This window comes from Cervus canadensis, chromosome 13 (assembly GCF_019320065.1).
Source record: "Cervus canadensis isolate Bull #8, Minnesota chromosome 13, ASM1932006v1, whole genome shotgun sequence".
Classification (NCBI taxonomy): domain Eukaryota; kingdom Metazoa; phylum Chordata; class Mammalia; order Artiodactyla; family Cervidae; genus Cervus; species Cervus canadensis.
This window is the reverse complement of record NC_057398.1, coordinates 17,227,852-17,247,085: the sequence shown is the minus strand read 5'-3', so window position 1 is coordinate 17,247,085 and position 19,234 is coordinate 17,227,852. Positions and strand designations below refer to the sequence as shown.

Below are 19,234 nucleotides of genomic sequence, written 5' to 3'. Positions count from 1 at the left end.
GTTGTGCAGTGCTCCAAGGGTCACTTACAGGAGCTGCCACCCACGGGCAAGTGGGTAATGTTTTGGAGACCCAGGTATTCTGTTTCTTTTAAGGAATATAGTCCAAGGTCTCTGTTCACCTGAGCCCCGGAGATGAGAGCAGAGCCCACTTTTCTCTAATGTTCCAGAGCTGAACGTTTTCTGGTTGGTGAATTTTCCAGGTCCTTTACTCCTTTGTCTCCTTTAACCTTCTCATCTCATTACTGCTTCGTTATATTTTATTTAGTCACACCTCCTCGAAAGGTGTAACAGAGCCGAGAAAGATGGGAAAGATGAATTCGTTCATCCTATTGCCAATCAGAAGTTGGTTTGAAAAGGTTCAGTGAGGTTAGGAAGAGATTTTTGGCACATCTATGATCTTTAGGCACTTAGGACATCTCTGTGACTTTTATTGTTAGTTGAAAGTCAGAATGGTGTATTTATAGGGTCCCTATTTAAATAATTTAAAAGTTATAGGAAACCTTAGACTGATAGTGTAAATCATTTTATTGTCTTGTAGGTGACAATGATCTTTCTTTTCTTGGAGGTCAACGTGTTCTAGGCTACAAATCACTTTCTTACATATTTTTATGTAGTATTACATTAAAAAATCTTATGTGTTCTTTATATAGCTTTTTAGTCAAAAACAAAGTCTTCAAATAGTGATGAAACTACTTCCCAAATGAGAAATTCTCAAATTAGTGGAGGAGAAACTGCATTTTTGGTTAGAAATAGGAAACCAAAGCCAAAGTTAAAATGAACTTGTCTTGGAATTGAAAAGTTTTAATTTCAAGTGAAAGAGTTCTACCATGAAAGATATTTTTTCCTTCATTTTCCCCCCTTGTTTTCTTTTCTCCCCGCCCCCCCCCCCCCCCCCCCCCCCCAATGCTCATGGCTGAATTCACTTGGCAGAACTATTTCCGAGACACCTGGAATATCTTTGACTTCATCACCGTGATTGGCAGTATCACAGAAATTATTCTGACGGACAGCAAGGTAAATAGCTCTTGGATCGTTCTCGTTAAGCTTGGTCCTGGAGTAGCATTAAAGCAATCCTCGGCACCTTCAGTCCATTTTTAACTCCTGAAACCCAGTGTGCAGCCCCCTATTCACTTTCTCAGTCCTGAGCTTTCCCCAGAAAATGGGAACATTGGATGACACTGGATCTCATGGAAGGCTTGGTCCCATTTGCACCACTCAAATAGGTGAGTGGGATAGAGGGCCCAGGAGAGGCCATGTCACAGTGTTCTGCTAGATTCTTCAGGAGATACCAAGAATCTAGGCACAGGATCTTTGCCCTCAAAGTTGTTAGACCTTAAGTGTTTCCGAGATGGTTCATCCCAAACAAAATTTGGAGAGCTCATCACAAAACCATCATGTTCTAGAGGGATTTATGAGGTCTGCTCTCTGACACTCACGTGCAGAGTTAGGACCACTCAGAGAAGACCAGGCAGGCCAGTTTTGCCAACTGTGTTCAGGGCACCCATCGGGGGAACTTCTGTACCTTCCTGCCTGGGAATAGAGGGTGGGCCTGGGGAGGCTCAGAGAGATGGTCCTCTCTGGCCTGCCAGCTGGAGACGGGGTTAAAAATGAAAGACACCATTCGTGTTCTATTTTATGATCTGAATGAGGGATAAATGCACAAATGCCAGTGCTTAATTTTTCTAAATGACCCAAATGTCACTAATGATATGTTTCCTTCTGGTCCACCAGCTGGTGAACACCAGTGGCTTCAACATGAGCTTTCTGAAGCTCTTCCGAGCAGCCCGCCTCATCAAGCTGCTGCGTCAGGGCTACACCATCCGCATTTTACTGTGGACCTTCGTGCAGTCCTTTAAGGTAAAAGGCCTTACCAGCTCCTCCTCTCTGAGGGTTGAGGGGCCCCTGTCACATCAGACAGAACACCGGGCAACACAGCATTATTCTGCAGGTTCCCTCGCCTCTGGGAATAGCTATTTGTCAGAAGCATCAGATAAACACAGCAGTCCTCAGCTACAATACAACTCGGCCAGGAGGTGGTTAGCTTATGACTGATTACTTAGGATTTCATTCTAGAAAGCATCCCAACTTTGAAACTCAGTTATTGTCTCTGTTCATTGAGGCAGGGGCTTGTGTGTTCCCTCCCAAGTATTCCAGAATGCCCAGAGCAATCCTATCCATGGACAGAGCCAGCCACCTATAGTCACATATCCTCTGCATTTTCAGAGTTTCATCCATGGCTTTATTTCACCCAACAGTTTTTCAAAGGACTCCTTGAGTTGTGTTTTATAACAAGATGATTCATACCATTCCCACACATGTCATCATTAGTATGTAATTCCTGAACCACTGAATATATCACATGCTAATGGCCACCTCTGCGTCCTGCAAATGAATAAGACATCTGGGCAAGGTTAATATGGTGAGCATCTTTTGAATGACCTCATCAGATTTTACAGAGGTGTATGTATAATAAACAAGTTAAAACTTGAAACCTGAGACCCATGTAAATGGCAGAGACTTTCAGTAAAAGAAATTTTCCATATTTAAATATTTGCATGCTGTAGCAAATATAATTCATTTTTGAAGTTTGGGGAGCATTTATGCTATTCAAAAACTTACTGTTTTCTTCATAAAATAGGGTTTTTCAATAAATGTATTTTTAAAATCTGATGAAATTGATTCAAAGATGAAAAATCATGAATTCAATAATTGCCTTCTTTAATTATTTGTACATTTTAATTGTTTTATTTGATGTTTGACTGTGCTGGGTCCTCATTGCTGTATGCGGGCTTTCTCTAGTTGTGGAGAGAAGGGGCTACTCTTCACTGCAATGCTTGGGCTTCTCATTGCAGTGGCTTCTCTTGTTGCCAAGCACAGGCTCTAGACACGTGGGCTTCAGTAATTGCTGCTCGCAGGCTCTGGAGCTCAGGCTTAGTAATTCTGGTGCATGGGCTTGGTTGCTCCAAGGCATGTGGAATCTTCCTGGACCAGGGCTTGAACCCATGTCCCCTGTGTTGTTAAGTGGATTCTTAACCACCGGACCACCAGGGAGTCCAGTTATTTGTACATTTTAATTCCAAACTGAACTGAAGAGAGCTTGTCAGTGAATTCATGGTTTCTTGTTATTTAAAAGGGACTTCACCCCACACCATCATGACTGAATTACTTCTCCATCAAGTTCTTGTGCATCTGAAATGTGAGACCAGTTGTAGGGATGTTCAGGTTCCCATGAGCAATCTTGACATCTTTATTGTCTTCATCATAATTGTTTGGTGTGATAATTCCCACAGAGGCCTCGCCTCAATGAAAGCTGTTTCTCCAAAACTGAATGACAGAGGAGAAATCAAAACCCTTAGCAAGAATTTAACCATTTGAGTCTTGGGTGGAGCTGGATTTAGAATTTGAAACACAAGATGCTCTTAAAACCTCTTTGTAGAGGCCTGCCCAACAAGTTCCAGTTGTTAGTCTCTTAAGAAATATGTGTCAGCCTGTCATATTCTCACAATCACCAATTCTCTGTGAAAGTGTATACTATTGAGGGCAAAGAAAAGCATGTCAAAAACTGACGGCCAAATGGTTGGCTTATTCCAGTGAATAGAGAAGAGTGGAGACACGTGTGTCTGTCTCCAGGTGACACTGTGGTGGGTGGGTGTTTCCTTTTTGGAGCCGCTCTGGGACACAGTGTAGAAGTTGTTTTCCTGAAGTTGGTTTAACAAAGGCTGCCTCTGCACACGCACAACAGAGAGTCACACGGTGTAGACGGCATTGCCCCGTCTCTGCCTCCCCCTCCCTCACCCTGAGCATCACCTCATTTCCCACCACTGACTCCTACTCAGTGCTTCTCTCTCTCCCTTATTTTTTTCTTTCTTTCATAATTTAATGATGACACTCGGCTGTCTTCCAGTTTGCATATTTTCTGACCGGAAGTATGTTGTTATTCTTTGTTCTGTGAATGTGTTGTGTCTTTTCTTTGTCTAGGTGTTTTACAATCCTTTTTGAAAAAAATTTTTTGGCTGTGCCACTCCACATGTGGGATCTTAGTTCCCTGACCAGACATCAAACCCACGCCCCTGCATTGGGAGCATGAAGTCTGAACCACTGGACCACCAAGGAAGCCCCTCTTTTCCTTATTTTGTGTTGGAATGTATGCCATGACAAGGAGAGAGATCAGGATGGGGAGAGGTGCCAGGGACTAGAGATGATGAGATGGGGAAGGCAGAATAAAGGCAGGAAGCACAACATAGAAGGTGATGGGAAGAGGCCAGAAACCTGCCTCCCTGCTCTCTCCTTTCAGCCCAGGGTGTCTTCATGTGCCCCTGTGGGATGTAGCCACTGCTCACAGACCTTGAGAATCAGCACTCCATGGGAGAAGGGGTTCTCCCACCAACTCTCAATTTCATTTTCATGTTTGTTCTTTATTCAAATTGTAAGAGTCTCCCAGGACTCTTCATTTAGTTAGCACCGTGGAGAAGCTCTGCCTGGCTCGTGCGGTCTGGAAGCCTTCAATTGCCCTCCTGGGAGTCGTGCTGTACACACTTGAGAGAGTGAAGCCTCGGAGTCGCACGAACTGCCAGGAAGGCTTCCTGGGTGGTGAAAACAAGGGGCGTCCATTGTCAGCACCAGGATCCCCTAGAATTGTAGCGCCCACCCTTTCCCCCAAACCAAACTGCCCTGTGTCTTCATCTCCCCCAGCCACCAGGGGCAACTCCCTGCCTGCCTTTTCCTCCACCCACCCCTTCACCTCCACCTTTAAAGTGTTGTCATCCCAGAGTGGCAGGTAGCTTGCACAGGATTGAAGTCTGTGCCACATTGCTGCACGGCAGAGTTTTGTGGTCACTCACACTTTGAAAGACTTTTTGGAATTTTGCACAAAACAGACTGAAAAGTCAGCAGGCTTAAACATTGGAAAAAGATGGTTCATCAGAGCCTGAAGGCGCCTTGTAGGAACTGACCAGTGACTGAGACCCCTCAGCCAATTCATTCTGCTTCCAGATGCTTCATTAGGAGCCTCGTGTTGAGTGAAGGAGTGGGAAGGGTCATACGGGGATTTGGGAGTCAAAGCTGGATGCTTGCTGTGTAATTGGCATCATAATTGCCCAGGTTATTAATATTCTGCATACAGAGTGGGATGAAGACCAGACCCAGGAATTTTTCCCAGCTCTCCCTCAGATACCCGGCCACACACTTTACTGGGTCTGAGAAGATTCCTGGTGGGGAAGGAAATTACGAACCTCTCTGAGGCCAACAGCTTGCATACCTATCAGACGATGTGGACATGTGCAAAAGCATGGAACTCCAAAATAGAACATCCCAGGGGAACAGAGAGCTGCTGCCCTGTGTTTAAGTCAGTCTGAGGGCAAAAGTTCCTACACTGCCTGGGGTGCAGTTTGTTGACCCCAGAGCTGCCTGCCTTTAAATTCATGGTCGTGTCTCTGCTTCCTTCCAGGCCCTTCCCTATGTCTGCCTTCTGATTGCCATGCTTTTCTTCATTTACGCCATCATTGGGATGCAGGTGAGTGGGTGCCTTGGGAGCCTGATGGGGGACAGCTGTCACCCATGTTGTCTCTGACTTTCCAGCCTGAGCCTGCAGGATTGAAGGTGCTTTAAAGAACCCCTTCTTACGCAGAGGTGGAAGTGTTAGTAGCTTAGTCGTGTCCGACTCTTTGTGACCCCATGGACTGTAGCCCTCCAGGCTGCTCTGTCCAGGGGATTCTCCAGACAAGAATACTGGAGTAGATTGCCATTTCCTTCTCCAGGGGATCTTCCCGACCGAGGGGTTGAACCTGGATCTCCTTCATTGCAGGCACTTTCTTTACCACTAAGCCATCAGGGAAGCCTCTTACCCAGAGGCTCGCTCTAATATCTTGTTGCAATATGACCTTGGGAATTCACATGTGCAGTTCCCCACTCAGGTTGCCCAGGTGGTCAGTGTGGTCTGATAACAGGGGCTTCATCTGTGGTTGTCAGATCCTGGTGCTTTCTCAGAAGCAGTTGGATTCCAAGGAAGATAATGCCGTTGTTCTTGGCCAGAGGGCGCCCCCCTGAAACTAACGAGAGGGTGAGGCTCCTGATGGTCCGTATCTCAAGAGCCTCCCATATTTGAGCCAGATCTAGAAGAAGATCAGATGGTTGCTCTCCTATAGACACAGACACAAAATGTATGTGAGTTACACCCCAAACAGTTGAGATTGGGAACAACTCAGAATCTCTGGCAGTGTGCCCAATCCATGGGAAATCCCTGGGCCACATTCCAGCTGATGCCTGTCAAAGGACCATGCAGCTTGCTGGATGGTTCTCCTGGGTTAGCACATCCTTTCCAGTTTCAAGATTGAGACGTGGATGAGGTTCCCACCCTGGGTACTCATGCAGATAACCAGAGGCCCACTGAGCAGAAGGGGCCGAGAGATCTTTCAAAAGGCAGTGGTCATTTGTGGTGTGTGAACACCTACCATAAACACCCTGCAGCACATCCCAGCACCTGTCTGGTTGGGTACACAGGCTCTGCTGGGCTCCGAGAGGCTGACTTTCTGACTTGGAGATATGGAGGCTACACCCCGGTGTAAGACCTCAGCCACATGGCCATCTCCTGCAGTCAGGCAGTCTGGCTGCCTTTGGACGGCCAGCTGCCTTCTCAGTGGTGGCTGCCACCTGGAGCCACTGCTCACATCCCACAGACTTGCCGTGTCGGCAGCCCTTTCTAGAGCTTGTCTGAAATGTCATCTTTTTGCTCCTCTCTCTTGCCTGCACTTCCTAATTTCGTTCATCTTCTAATCCCATTACGGGAGAGTTTTGTTCTCCAAAAATACAATAGAATGTCAGGTGTCAGAAAATGTGAGACTTGGTTGAAAAGTAATGAGTTCTCCTTCACAGAGGATATTTCAGTAGAGCTTTAATGATGATGTCAGGGGTGTGTTGCAAGCTGAATCCCAGCTGAAGCTGAAGCTTGTCTTGCTGACTTCTATTAAGTCCTTTCTAACTGTGAAGCATTTGATTCTAGAATTTAAATGTTTTTGAATAGCCCAATGAAACTTGATTAAATTAGGGTGTTTTTTTTTTGTCCTCACTTAAGGGGGAAGATCCCCTGGAGAAGGGAATGTCAACCCACTCTGGTATTCCTGCCTGGAGGATTCCATGGATAGAGGAGCCTGGAGGCCCCCAGTCCATGGGGTTGCAAAGAGTTGGACAGGAGTGAGCAACTAACACTTTCAAAATAGTTCTTATCCCTTTTCATCTTCAAGCAAAATAAATTAGGAAAACCATCTCTAATACCTGTTAGTGGTACTACTGATAATGATGAATATCATTTACTATCACTTGAATTCCTAAGTGTTTTAGACACTGTGCTAAATGTATGCTCTTACCTCCTCCTGCCTCTCCCTTCCTCTCTTTCTCTCTCTCCCTTCTAAAGTATATATATTATACCCACACACATAAATACAGGACACACACGATACATAACTAATGTATTCAGGAATGATGTGAAATGTTTAGAGGTGGGTTTCATTATCTCCATTGTTGCCTAGCATGGTTAAGTAACTTGTAACACACTCCAGATCTTAGATATAGGTGGGAGAGCTGAGTTTAAATTTCAGCTTTGTCTGCTCCATGGCCCATATCTGCACCTTCTCTATAGTGACTCTCCTCCCACCAACAAGGAAACACAAGTATTTCTTTGACTCTTCAGTGGCAGGTGGAAAGTTCTCCAGTTGTGACATTGTGATATTTACAGTAGCCATGATGTGTAATAATTTATTGTCCATAGACTTATTTCCAAAAACTAAAAGCACTGTTCCCATTCTACCGAGACAGGAATGGCATCCCCATTTTGACGTACCTTTACCTGGCTGTCTTCCTCATGGCCCTTGACAGAGACCCCACACCATGAATAAAGAAAACACCTGGGGAAAAAAAAAAAAAGCAGACACCTAGCTTGTTACCAGAAAGGTTGTTTCTTGTATAGCCACAACAAACAGGGGGATCCATACCAACAGAAAAGCAAAAGAAGAGTAGAGAAGCATCCGAAAGACAGAGATAGCAACAGGATGTGTCTTTGAGAAGTATTGTTATTCTGAATTTTCAAGGGCTTCTTGGAAGAAGTGAGCTTTGCAGACAAATCTGAGGGTGAAAAGGAGTAAGTTGCTGGGTTTGGGAAAGAGCTCTGGGGCTGCTAGTAGTTAGGAGGTGTGGCATTTAGACCTCAGCTCCACCACTGACCAGCTGTGCAAACTTAGTCAGATCACTGAACCTCTCTTGGACTTAGCATCATCACCAGTGCAGCAGAGGAGTTGGATAGATAGCTTTATGGCTCCTTCTAGTTCTTAAATTCTGTATGTGTGTGCTCAGTTGCTCAGGCATGGTGGACTCTTTGGGACCCCATGGACTGTAGCCCACCAGGCTTCTCCATTCATGAAATCTTCCAGGCAAGAATAGGGGCGAGTTTCCATTTCCTACTTCAGGGGATCTTCCCAATCCAGGGATTAAAACCTTGTCTCCTGTATCTGCTGTGTTGGTAGGTGAATTCTTTACCACTGTGCCACCTGGGAAACCCCAGTCCCAAGTGAAAACAAGAGTTAAGCCTATAATTGCATTAAGTGTTCAGATGGGTCTCAGCAAACCTTCTTTCTCTTCCATAGCCTTTCCTTTTGATGTCGGAGATTTGGGTTAATGACAAGGACTAAGTGAAAAGCTTTTTAAAAGGTGAAAAAATTTAAAGGCCACCTTTGTAATAAATATGCACTTTTGGCTTAACAATAGCTCCTTGACTATTACACACATAACTTTTATAAAATAACAGTGTACCCTCTGGCCAGTTCATGATTGGTAAGGTGTTTGAGAAAATCGTAGAGAGGACAACTAATGAAGTCTTCAGGAGAGTCATAGGGAGAAAAAACCCCAAGTTGTATGTGTAAGAATCAGGGATAAGTCGTGGATTTTGAACTAAGAGGATGAAAAGAAAGACAGAAGGAGACATGAACATGGGCAAGGATATGTGACAGTTTCCTCCTGGGGCGTCCAGAACTAGGTTTGATTGTTTGGCTGGGATTTTTTTCAGTGCTACAATTCATCTGATTGGGGGCCCTCAGCCTTCTTATCTCCCTTCTTCCCTCCTTCCCCAATGCCACCTAGCTTGCCACCTCCATTCTCCCTGAGAGAGAAGTAGTATTTAGGTTTTGAAAATCAGCGTTGAGAACAAATTCCCCAAGCAGGTGTCAGTGGGAGTTATTTGGGCAAAATAGCAGAGACTGTTCCTCAATTGCACATTCCAGAGGAAAGTGTGTTCCATTTAGCACATATTAGATAGACTGATAAGCCTTAAGTTGTACAAACATTGCCTTGTGAGAGTAGATCCTGAGATCTGAATCATGACTGGGGAGGACAGTACATGTGTAAGGATACCCTTCCCATCTAGAGAGGGCTTCCCTGATAGCTAGCTCAGTTGCTAAAGAATCCGCCTGCAGTGCAAGAGACCCCAGTTAGATTCCTAGATCAGGAAGAGCCTCTCAAGAAGGCATAGGCTACACACTCCAGTATTCTTGGGCTTCCCTTGTGGCTCAGCTGGTAAAGAATCTGCCTGCAATATGGGAGACCTGGGTTCGATCCCTGGGTTGGGAAGATCCCCTGGAGAAGGGAAGGGCTACCCATTTCAGTATTCTGGCCTGGAGAATTCCATGGACTGTATAGTCCATGGAGTCGCAAAGAGTCAGACACGACTGAGCGACTTTCACATTACTTCACTTCCCATCTAAAGAGATGTGGGATACACCTTGGCTCCAGGCAGCACTGTGTCTAGGAGTTCATCCTTATTTTCTGTGGCCAGAGGTCTTGTGTGTGCCTCTTATTTCCATATGAATTTGCACAGTAACCACATTCTAAGCCCAATGAGCAACAGCAGATCAGAAAACTCACTCTGTAGCCAGATCTGCCCAAACCTGTTTTCTTTTTCCTTTTCCAAGTATCCAGTTTTCCAGACTTTCTTCATCCCATGGGCCTGGGCTATAGATGTATCACACTTCCGAGGTGTGACTCTTTGGGTGGGAGCACATCCCAGGAAGATAGGGATGCCCCTCTCTGACTTACAGTGCTTGCAGATTTCAGGGCAGCTTCTGCCTATTTCTTTTTTATAAAGAATAAATCACATCTTCTGCAAATACATATGTTCTCATCATTACCAGCTGAGACAGGAAGAGAGGGGGGTAACGCGTTCCCTGCACGCCTGTCATGGGGTAATCTTGTTGACAGACGGTTTGAATGCCGTGGTGAATAGGTATCATAGAAATTAAAAGACCAAATTAGGTGTGGGAGGAACTACATCCAAGCAGAATGACTTCCAGAGGTCTTGCCTTCTGTGGTCCTTGCAAGCATTCCTCCTCTTTGCTTCCCTGGAGAATATAACTCTTGCCACATATCAGGCCAAGAACGTGGGGTCTGCCAGCCTTCCTGGGTTCTGAGTTGTCTGCTTCAGGGTTAGGCCGTCAGGAGGAGCCATGTGGGTGAAGCTACTGCCCCTGCCAGTGTGTGCTCGGTTGGGTCGGACTCTTTGCGACCCCGTGGACTGTCGCCTGCCAGGCTCCTCTGTCCATGGGGTTTCCCAGGCAAGAATATTGGAGTGGGTTTGCCATATCTTCCTTCACAGGATGTTCCCAACCCAGGGATCGAACCTGCGTCTCTTGCGTCTCCTGCATTGGCAGACGGGTTCTTTACCATGGTGCCACTGACCCTGCAGGTCCCACTGCTTACTGATGCTCAGGGCTTTCTGCTGTTTTTCTCATCCAGGTCTTTGGAAACATAAAGTTAGATGAGGAGAGTCACATCAACCGGCACAACAACTTCCGGAGTTTCTTTGGGTCCCTCATGCTGCTCTTCAGGTACCTGGATCCATCCCTGCTGTGGCTGGAGCGCTCCTGAGAGAGGGAGACAGTCACCTGCCTTTTCTGCCTGTTTCCATTTGTCTGCCTGCTCTGCTTCTGTGAGGATAGATGGGGGTGGGCTGGTGGCGGGGCCTCCAGAAAACCGCCCTGCTGACTTCAGGAAGTTTCCTCCACATCTTTGGCTCAGTAATCGGTTTGCAAATGGCAACTTTAGCACCTCCTCTAGGGCTCAAAGAGGGGGAAGTTGAGGCCAGAGTCCATTAAAAGGCTGAAACCATAGATGGCCAGCTTTGCATGGAGTCTTCAAGTCCCACAGCCCTCTCTATCACTGTCAACAGAAGACAGAGAAGCAGTGCCTGAGGGTGCAGAACCCAAGAAGCCCTCCCTGGCACTCTCCATCACAGGATGGAGAGCATAGACAGAGGCTGATGGGGCACAGAAGGAGCCTAGGAAGGGAAGAAGGGATGCAGGAACCGGGAAGATGGTCAAGGAGAGGCTGGGCCGTGCAGACCTGCTACTACTAACCGAGTTGTCTTTGGGTTCAGGAGTGCCACGGGTGAGGCCTGGCAGGAGATAATGCTGTCGTGTCTCGGGGAGAAGGGCTGTGAGCCCGACACCACTGCGCCGTCGGGGCAGAGCGAGAATGAGCGCTGTGGCACCGACCTGGCCTACGTGTACTTCGTCTCCTTCATCTTCTTCTGCTCCTTCCTGGTGAGCAACAGTGTGCTATCAGCTCAAGAGGGGGTCCAGCCCACCTGCCTCATCAATAGACGAGAGGTTTCCTTCTGTGTACGTTCAATCACAAGCTCCAGCCCATGTTGAGAAATAGGTCCTCCTCAAGAGAGCTCTTGGAGGCCAAGGTGCTTGTCGGACACCCGGGTGGGTGGCTTTCATTGACTGAGAAATGTCTCTGCTCCTTCTAGGGTAGGACTGTGTGAGGAGAGGTGATGAGGGGAGTGGATGGGGTTCAGCGAATTCAGCATCAAATGTCACGTTGAATTGGTGGTGACTCAAAGTAAATCATTCTCTTCTGTATCTCTGGTGTTTTATATCTTACAAGCAGGACTGAGACTCTCTAATCTCTCTTTTGGAGACCTTTGGACCCTTTGAGAAAACGTACCTTGAAACTCTAAGTGGATAGCATTAATCGAAGCAGGATGATGACAATGTACAATGGAATAGATGTGGTTCTTTCTTAGGTTGCTACATTTGATGGCACTTGGCCAACTTGATAGATGTGAAAGGATACAATTGCTCTGGCACTGGTAAATATTGAGTAATGCATGAAGCACACCCATCTAGAAAATGGTGAGAAGCCCCAGGTGCCTTCTGAACTCTTTTTTTGGGAGAAAGCCTGACTTGGCACAGAAGCTTCCAGAAATCTCTACCCTGCACCATCAGATAAGTGTTGATAGAATAACAGGCAAGGTGCTACCAGGTCACTGTAAAGGTTAGTGCCATGTTTCTGGCCACCCTGATGTCCCTCAGCTCAGCTCCCCTGCTAATGCCACCAGCTGCACAAAAATAGTCTCAACCTAAAGTGCCGCCATTTAAAAGTGGCCAGCTTCATGGCTGGGCATCCCAAAGTGAATTGTCTGGTGTCCAGGCATTTCTACCTCTTTCAAGTGACCCAGACGGGACTTGGCACATGTCCAACTGTCAGGTGTGAAGTGGCCTACAGACAGACTAGTAAGGGTGTCAGGCAGGTTGATGTAGCAGTGGATGAACTAGCTGGAGACTTGGGGAGCCCACACTGGTCATGTTGCTTTCTAGCTTTAGCCAAGGCACCTTCCCTTTTGTAGCTTCTATAAAATAGAAAAAGTACTTGGTGATAAGACTGTTATCTGTACAGTGAACTGATACGTGTGGATGTGCAAGGTTTTTTAATGAAAAAATTAAAAAAAACTTTATCTTATTTATAAATAGGAAAGTATAATGAAAATAACTGCAAGGAAATTTATTTTATTTTTTTTTTAATTTTTATTTATTTATTTATTTTGTCATACATTGATATGAATCAGCCATAGATTTACACGTATTTAGAATGATTATATAAATTAGAGTTTTCGTTTATTCATTCCTGTATTCAGCTCATCTTTACTGAGTGGCCATTATAAGGTTCACCTTGAGCTAGGCACTGGGGTGAAGCCATTCAGTCCCTCTGTCACCTAGAATTGAAAGGTGAGAGTCATATAGGAGTATTAGTGCCCATCATGGGGGAAGGGGAGCACAGAGAAGGCCATTCAGACATCTCCATTTTATCTTCCATCATTTAAGTGTTTAATAATAAATATTTTAAAAGAAACCAAAGATATAACTGGAAAATTAATTAGAGACTATGAAGTACTTTTAGAATTTTGACTTAGAGGCTACTGCATAATTCACATTAATATTATTTTTAAAGAGGCTATATTCAGTATGAGATGATAGGCTTGCAAATCTCAGCCCTACACTGACTCCATGACCTTGGGCAAGTCACACAGCTTCCTCAAGGCAAACCAACCACTCTGGAAAGATTTACCGATGCGCTGGGATGTACCCGGCTGTGTGCTTGGAGCTAAAGAATACAAATGTGTATAGGAAGTGCTTGTGTCCTTGAAGGGCTGATGGTAATTAAACCTGCCTCACAAAAGGTTAGAACAAGCATTAAAACATATGATAGGCGTGAATATATATACACACAGTGCAATAAAAGACTATGCAAATGTAAAGCAATAATAATACAAAAAGATCGTTTTTGCTAACATTAATAATGGGATCTGGAAAGGAGTGTAAAGAAAATGTGTGGATACAGTCGGCCCTATCTGCAGGTCCCGCCTCCACGAGTTCAACCAACCTCAGACTGAAAATGTTTAAAAAACCAAAAAACTCCAGAAAGTTCCAAAATCCAAAAGTCGAATTTGCCACATACCAGCAAATGTCCATTGCATTTACATTGTGTTAGGAATGTGTACAGAAGGCTGTGCATAGGTTATATGCAAATACTACACCTTTTTTTTGGGGGGGGGGGCACCACACTGTGCATGGCTTGTGGAATCTTAGTTCCAGACCAGGGATCAAACCTGGGCCCCCACACTGAAAGCATCAAGTCCTAACCACTGGACCACAAGGGAATTCCTGGTACTTTACCATCTTACATAAGGGACTTGAGCATTTACAGATTTTGGTATCCGGGAAGGTCCTGGAACTAATTCTCAGCAGATGCCAAGGGATGCTGTGTACTCAGTCACTCACTCGTGTTCAACTCTTTGCAACCCTATGGACTGTAGCCCACCAGGCTCCTCTGTCCATGGGGTTTCCCAGGCAAGAATACTGGAGTGGGCCATTTCTTCCTCCAAGGGGATCTTCCTGACCCAGGGATAGAACCTGTATCTCCTCCATTTCCTGCATTGGCAGGTGGATTCTTTACCACTGCTCCACCTGGGAAGCCAGTTGTATATGGAAAACCCTCTATAACCTGGGCAGTGATTAAATAAATTTCACTGTGGCTCCAGTCACAGTGACAGAAAGAAAAGTCCATGTTAGGATTAGATTCAGCTGCTTGAAATTCAGCTCCTTCAAATAACAGTGGTTTTACCATGGGGGATGTTTATTTTTCTGGCATGTCAGTGAAGCCTGGAGGAAGGCAGTGTGGGCTGGTTATGGTGACTTCACAGAGTGTCTGGTACCCCAGACTCTTTCCTACTTTCTGCTTCCTCACCTCCACCGAGTGTCCCTCAGCTTTGTGGTAAGAAGACAACTAGATTCCAGGGATCCACTTCCATTCTAGGCAGTGGAATGGAGAAGGAAGGAAAGGAGGAGACCGGTTATTAGGATGCAACCAGCCATCTCTGTATTGCAGAGGAGACTCCCAGCAGGCCCTGGCTGCAGACTTTCTCTTGATCCCGAGTATCCTATCTGCATATCCTGTCTGCTGGGCACTTCTACCTACCCAGCCGCTTCACCTGGGAATCAGCAGCAGACGCTCCCATTTGCTCACCCCCCTGCAGGCGACTCATCTCTGTCAGGCAAGATTCTTTCTCTTGCAAGTGACAGAAAGTCCAGCTCCACCTGACATGAACAGAAAGGGATTTTATCGGCTTATATAAATGAAGAGTTGGGCAGGACAGGCTTAAGCAGGCTTGCTCTAGGGCTCAGATGACATCATCCCCAGAACCAGGTTTCCTTCTCTGTTGATGGATCTCTTCCCCAGGCTTCTCCACAAGAGCTCTTTTCTCCAACACCCCCAGCCTGTGGTTCCAAGATGGCAACAGCAGCAGCAGCTCTAGACCTCAGTCCCTACATATTCAAGGCCAATAAGGAAAAACAAGTTCTCTTGCTCAGAAGATTCAATGCCATTTTCTTGGCCTTAATTGGATCACCAGCACTGTAGCCCAGGGGACAGGATTCAATGGCTGGTTGAGGCCTAGGTCATGGTAGTGCCCCACTAAACTGTATTCACTGGGACTAGGCAAGGGGTGTGTCCCTGGGAAACCGGAAGTAGTGTTGGGTGCTGCTGTTCACTGTGGCCAAGGCCTGTCAAGTCCACCTCCTTTATCTCTGTATCCAGGCTGCTGTCCTGCCGCTGGCCTGGCTCAGGAGCACCTCACAACTCTCTGCCTGGACTGCCAGCCACCGTCCACCCTGCTACCAATGCAGTCTGAATGCACATAGCTCTTCTCTTTCTCCTAGTTCAGCCTCTTTAGTGGTTCCTGTTGCCTCCTGCATAATCTAGATGAGAGCCCAGTGAGTCATGGAGCCCAGGCTAAATCAAGTTTGCCAGCTGTTTTTGTATGGCCCATGAGCTAGCAATGATTTTTACCTTCTTCAGTAGTTCAGAAAAAAAACTTAAAAGATGAATGATATTATCCTGACATGAAAATTATATGAAATTCAAACCCATACACTTTTCTGTCCCTGTTGTATATGTTTCTTTCACGGCTCTCAAAAAAGTCTGTAGGAACTTCTCTTGGGGTCCAGTGGTTAAGAATCTGCCTTCCAGTGCAGGGGATGTGGGTTTGATCCCTGGTTGGGGAACTGAAATCCTGCATGCTTCAGGGCAACTAAGCCCACTTGCTATAACTAGGGAGAAGTTGGAGTGTGGCAACAAAGAGAGCCTGCATGTTGCAACTAAGATGCAGCCAAATACACATATAAATATATATTTAAAATCTGTAACATTTATATGTTTCCAGTAGTCTCTGCTGAATACTAAATGTCTTTAAGAATATTCAAGTGACAGCATCTAGTGAACACCTGCTGTGCTTTAAGGAATGTGCTAGTCATGGAAATATATCTCAGACCCAAACTTTCTTACCTCCCACCCCTGGCATCTGGAGCTCTGTCTGGAACACAGTAGGTGCACAATAAATGTTGTTGAACAAGTAAGCAGGAGAACAGGGTCTCAGAAGCACTTGAGAGCCGTGAACAGCTTCAAGTTGTTGCACAGTAAGCCCAGCATCCGCTGTAAGGCATCCCACCAGGTCTCTGACAGGCAGCTGTGGTGAGCACGGGTAGGGAAGGGAGACTGGAAGAGAGGCTTGGTGTTGGGCCTTGACTTCCTCTGGCCTTTGAGAATGTGTTGCTACTGCTGCTCCCTCTGCTGCTGCAATAACAAAGAAAGAAATTGAATAGATAACAAAAGTGACTGAGGAGTACTTCGCAAATATAAAGTGGCATAGCAAAGTGGATTCATAGCACTCCTCACGTAGTGAGATGTGTGGTTCATTTGTGAAAATGCGTTGCCTTCAGCAGGATCAACAGGGCTATGGTTAGGAGCTTTTTAGCCTTACAAACTTGTGAGTTCTTTACTTGCCTCACAGTTTGTTTTTCTGCTCTCGGTCTCCCCTAACTCCCCTTCTCCCCTTCGCCCTCCAGATGCTCAACCTGTTCGTGGCTGTCATCATGGACAACTTTGAGTACCTGACTCGGGACTCATCCATCCTGGGGCCTCACCACCTGGATGAGTTTGTCCGTGTCTGGGCAGAATATGACAGAGCAGCATGGTGCGTAGGCCTCTCGGCCACCCCCTCTGGGGCCCATATCAAAGGCCTCTGGGGTTCTCAAGGAGGAGGTTGGGATGGGAGCCACCCCATTCTTGCCTGTTGCAGAAGGAGAGGAGAGTCCTCCTGGCTGTGGGCCGGGGAAGAGGCCAGGTCCTCAGATTGGCTCTGGGATCAAGCACGCTATGGACCACTTAGCTTCTGTGTTTTCCTTTCCCTGCTCCTTCCTTCTGTAACAGGCATTTTCCTTTCTTTGACAATCTCAATACACAGTCTGCAACTCAGAGTATTTGAGTTCAGTCCACAGAGGAGCTTCCAGAATGGTTAGTGAACTCCTCTGAGTCACGGGGGGTTGACAAGGGTTCTCTGGGTCAGCTGGACATCTGGCCACCTTAGTCCTTTCTCTCTCTCATCCCTCTCAAAAGTACAGTTTCATATATCTCTGAAATTATACAAACAACCAAGCAAGTTATTCTTTGAACTGATGGTTTAAACACATGTGGGTTTCTGTTGATTGCATGGAACTGAGTTAAATGGCAGGAATTTGCAGAGATGACCTCCCTGGATCTTTTTCACTTTCCAGTAGTTCTCAAGTGAAATTGTGCCTTCTGGACTTTAAAGCAGAGGCTGAAAAACTATAACCCATAGGCTCAATGTGGCTCACTTTATCTGGAAATAAAGTATAATTGGAGCACAGCTATGCCCATTTATCTATTGTTTATGGCTGTTTTCACACATTGTGATAAAGACAGTATGACCCTCAAATTTAAAAAAAACCTTTATTATCTGACCCTTTACTGAAAAAGTTTGCAAATCCCTGCTTCAAGTTCAAAGGTAACCTTTTGGTCCTCACAGTGGAAGACAAAGAGAGTGCTGTGACCACTCGTTTCATGGGACCTTTGTCCCATCTTATTTTAGTTTTAGGATCTTATCTCACTAATCTATCCATTCTGGCCCGCCTCTGAAAATACTATAAGAAGTGCCATCCTTCATAGGAGCGGGCCACGTTGCTTCCACCTGGAACCATTTCATGATCTGAGACTCTTCCCCAAACCTATCCTCCTATGAGGCTGTTGCCCTTGGGTCACTTCTTTAGATGTTGGAAGAGCACATAGGAATTCCTCTTCCCCTCAATAATTATTAACAACTTAGAGCACAGATTTCTCTGAATCCGTTATTTTTACAGTAGCTGAGCAATGGTGTTTACTTTCTGGGCCTCCTTTCTAGTAGGATAGGGTGATTAGAATGCCATGGGCAGTGTGTTACAGGCGAAGGGAGCCAGACCTGCATCTTGTCAGCTGTGTGGCCTTGGACAAGTCACTCAACCGCTCTGAGCTCCCATATCTGTTGTATAATAGTGGTAATGATCCTACCTCTGTGAAGGCTGTTTGTAAGGATTATATTAAATTGTATATGTAACTTTTGTTATCATTAATAAGCATATGGGAAAGGAAGTAGAAAGTATGAAAAATTGGCGTCTGTAAAGCTGGATGGCCATGGGATCAGGATACCAAGAAGGGACCTCTATCCCTCACCTGAGAGAGAAGAAACTATTTGCCAGCAAAGGTGTTCTTTACTCACCTAGCCTCACTCAGGTAAGAGCCCTTGGCTCTCAAAAACCTCAACTTCCTGTGGTTTCACATTATTTGGGGACCCAAATCCCTTGTGCATTAACTATGCTACTCCCCAGTTCTTCCATCTGCTGGGAAGAGCAGTTCCGTGAGGACTAATCATGAGACTCAGACACACGAGCTGTGAAAGACCAAGAAAAACCTCTTGCATCTGCTTTGAAATTCCCAGCGTGACTTGTCCTGGTTAGTTTCACTGGCCTTCTCTAGGAGATGAGAGGGGAAACTAACCAAGGTGAAGTGGGCCAGTGTCTTCAAAAAGGAGACAGGTTGCAAAGTACATCAGCCTATAGACAACAGAACCAATTCACCCACACCTGCACCATAAGGAACCAAAGAACACGTGGTAAAATGAACCTCCTCTCAAGAGTCAAGAGACTTCGAAGTACTGCTGAGCTATTTGGAAGAAGAGGAAGAATCAACAGCAAAATCAAGAAAAGATTAGGAAGAGCGGAGCTGGGGCAAAGTTGTCGTCTTGACATGGCTGGTGAGGACTGGATGCTTGGAGGTGGAGATGTGCACCTATAGTTTGCAGTGGAAACCTGGATCTAAACCGGGGTGTGTCCAGACCCGCAGATCTCTGGCCGTTGCTGACTGGTTCTGACCCTTCACAGAGCAGATGCTTTAGCCTCTGAAAATGAATCAACTGTCCATTCTCTTCTTGCCTCAGGAAGCCAGAAGTCTCTAGCAGGCTCTCTGAAAGGGGGCTGATATGACAGGCCCCAGTGTTCCTGGGATTCTGACTGGATCTGACCAG

General features: G+C 45.9%; 1 protein-coding gene across 3 annotated transcripts in view; it reads left to right on the top strand.

The window, feature by feature from the left end:
* CACNA1E (calcium voltage-gated channel subunit alpha1 E) overlaps positions 1-19,234 on the top strand; it is a 406,234-nt gene that overhangs the window by 362,165 nt on the left and 24,835 nt on the right. For all 3 annotated transcript variants that reach the window (XM_043485827.1, XM_043485828.1, XM_043485826.1), the window contains 6 exons: positions 931-1,014; positions 1,732-1,857; positions 5,447-5,512; positions 10,774-10,865; positions 11,414-11,579; positions 16,725-16,852. In XM_043485827.1, the coding sequence (XP_043341762.1) occupies positions 931-1,014; positions 1,732-1,857; positions 5,447-5,512; positions 10,774-10,865; positions 11,414-11,579; positions 16,725-16,852 (662 nt within the window). The remainder of the gene's footprint in view (positions 1-930; positions 1,015-1,731; positions 1,858-5,446; positions 5,513-10,773; positions 10,866-11,413; positions 11,580-16,724; positions 16,853-19,234) is intronic.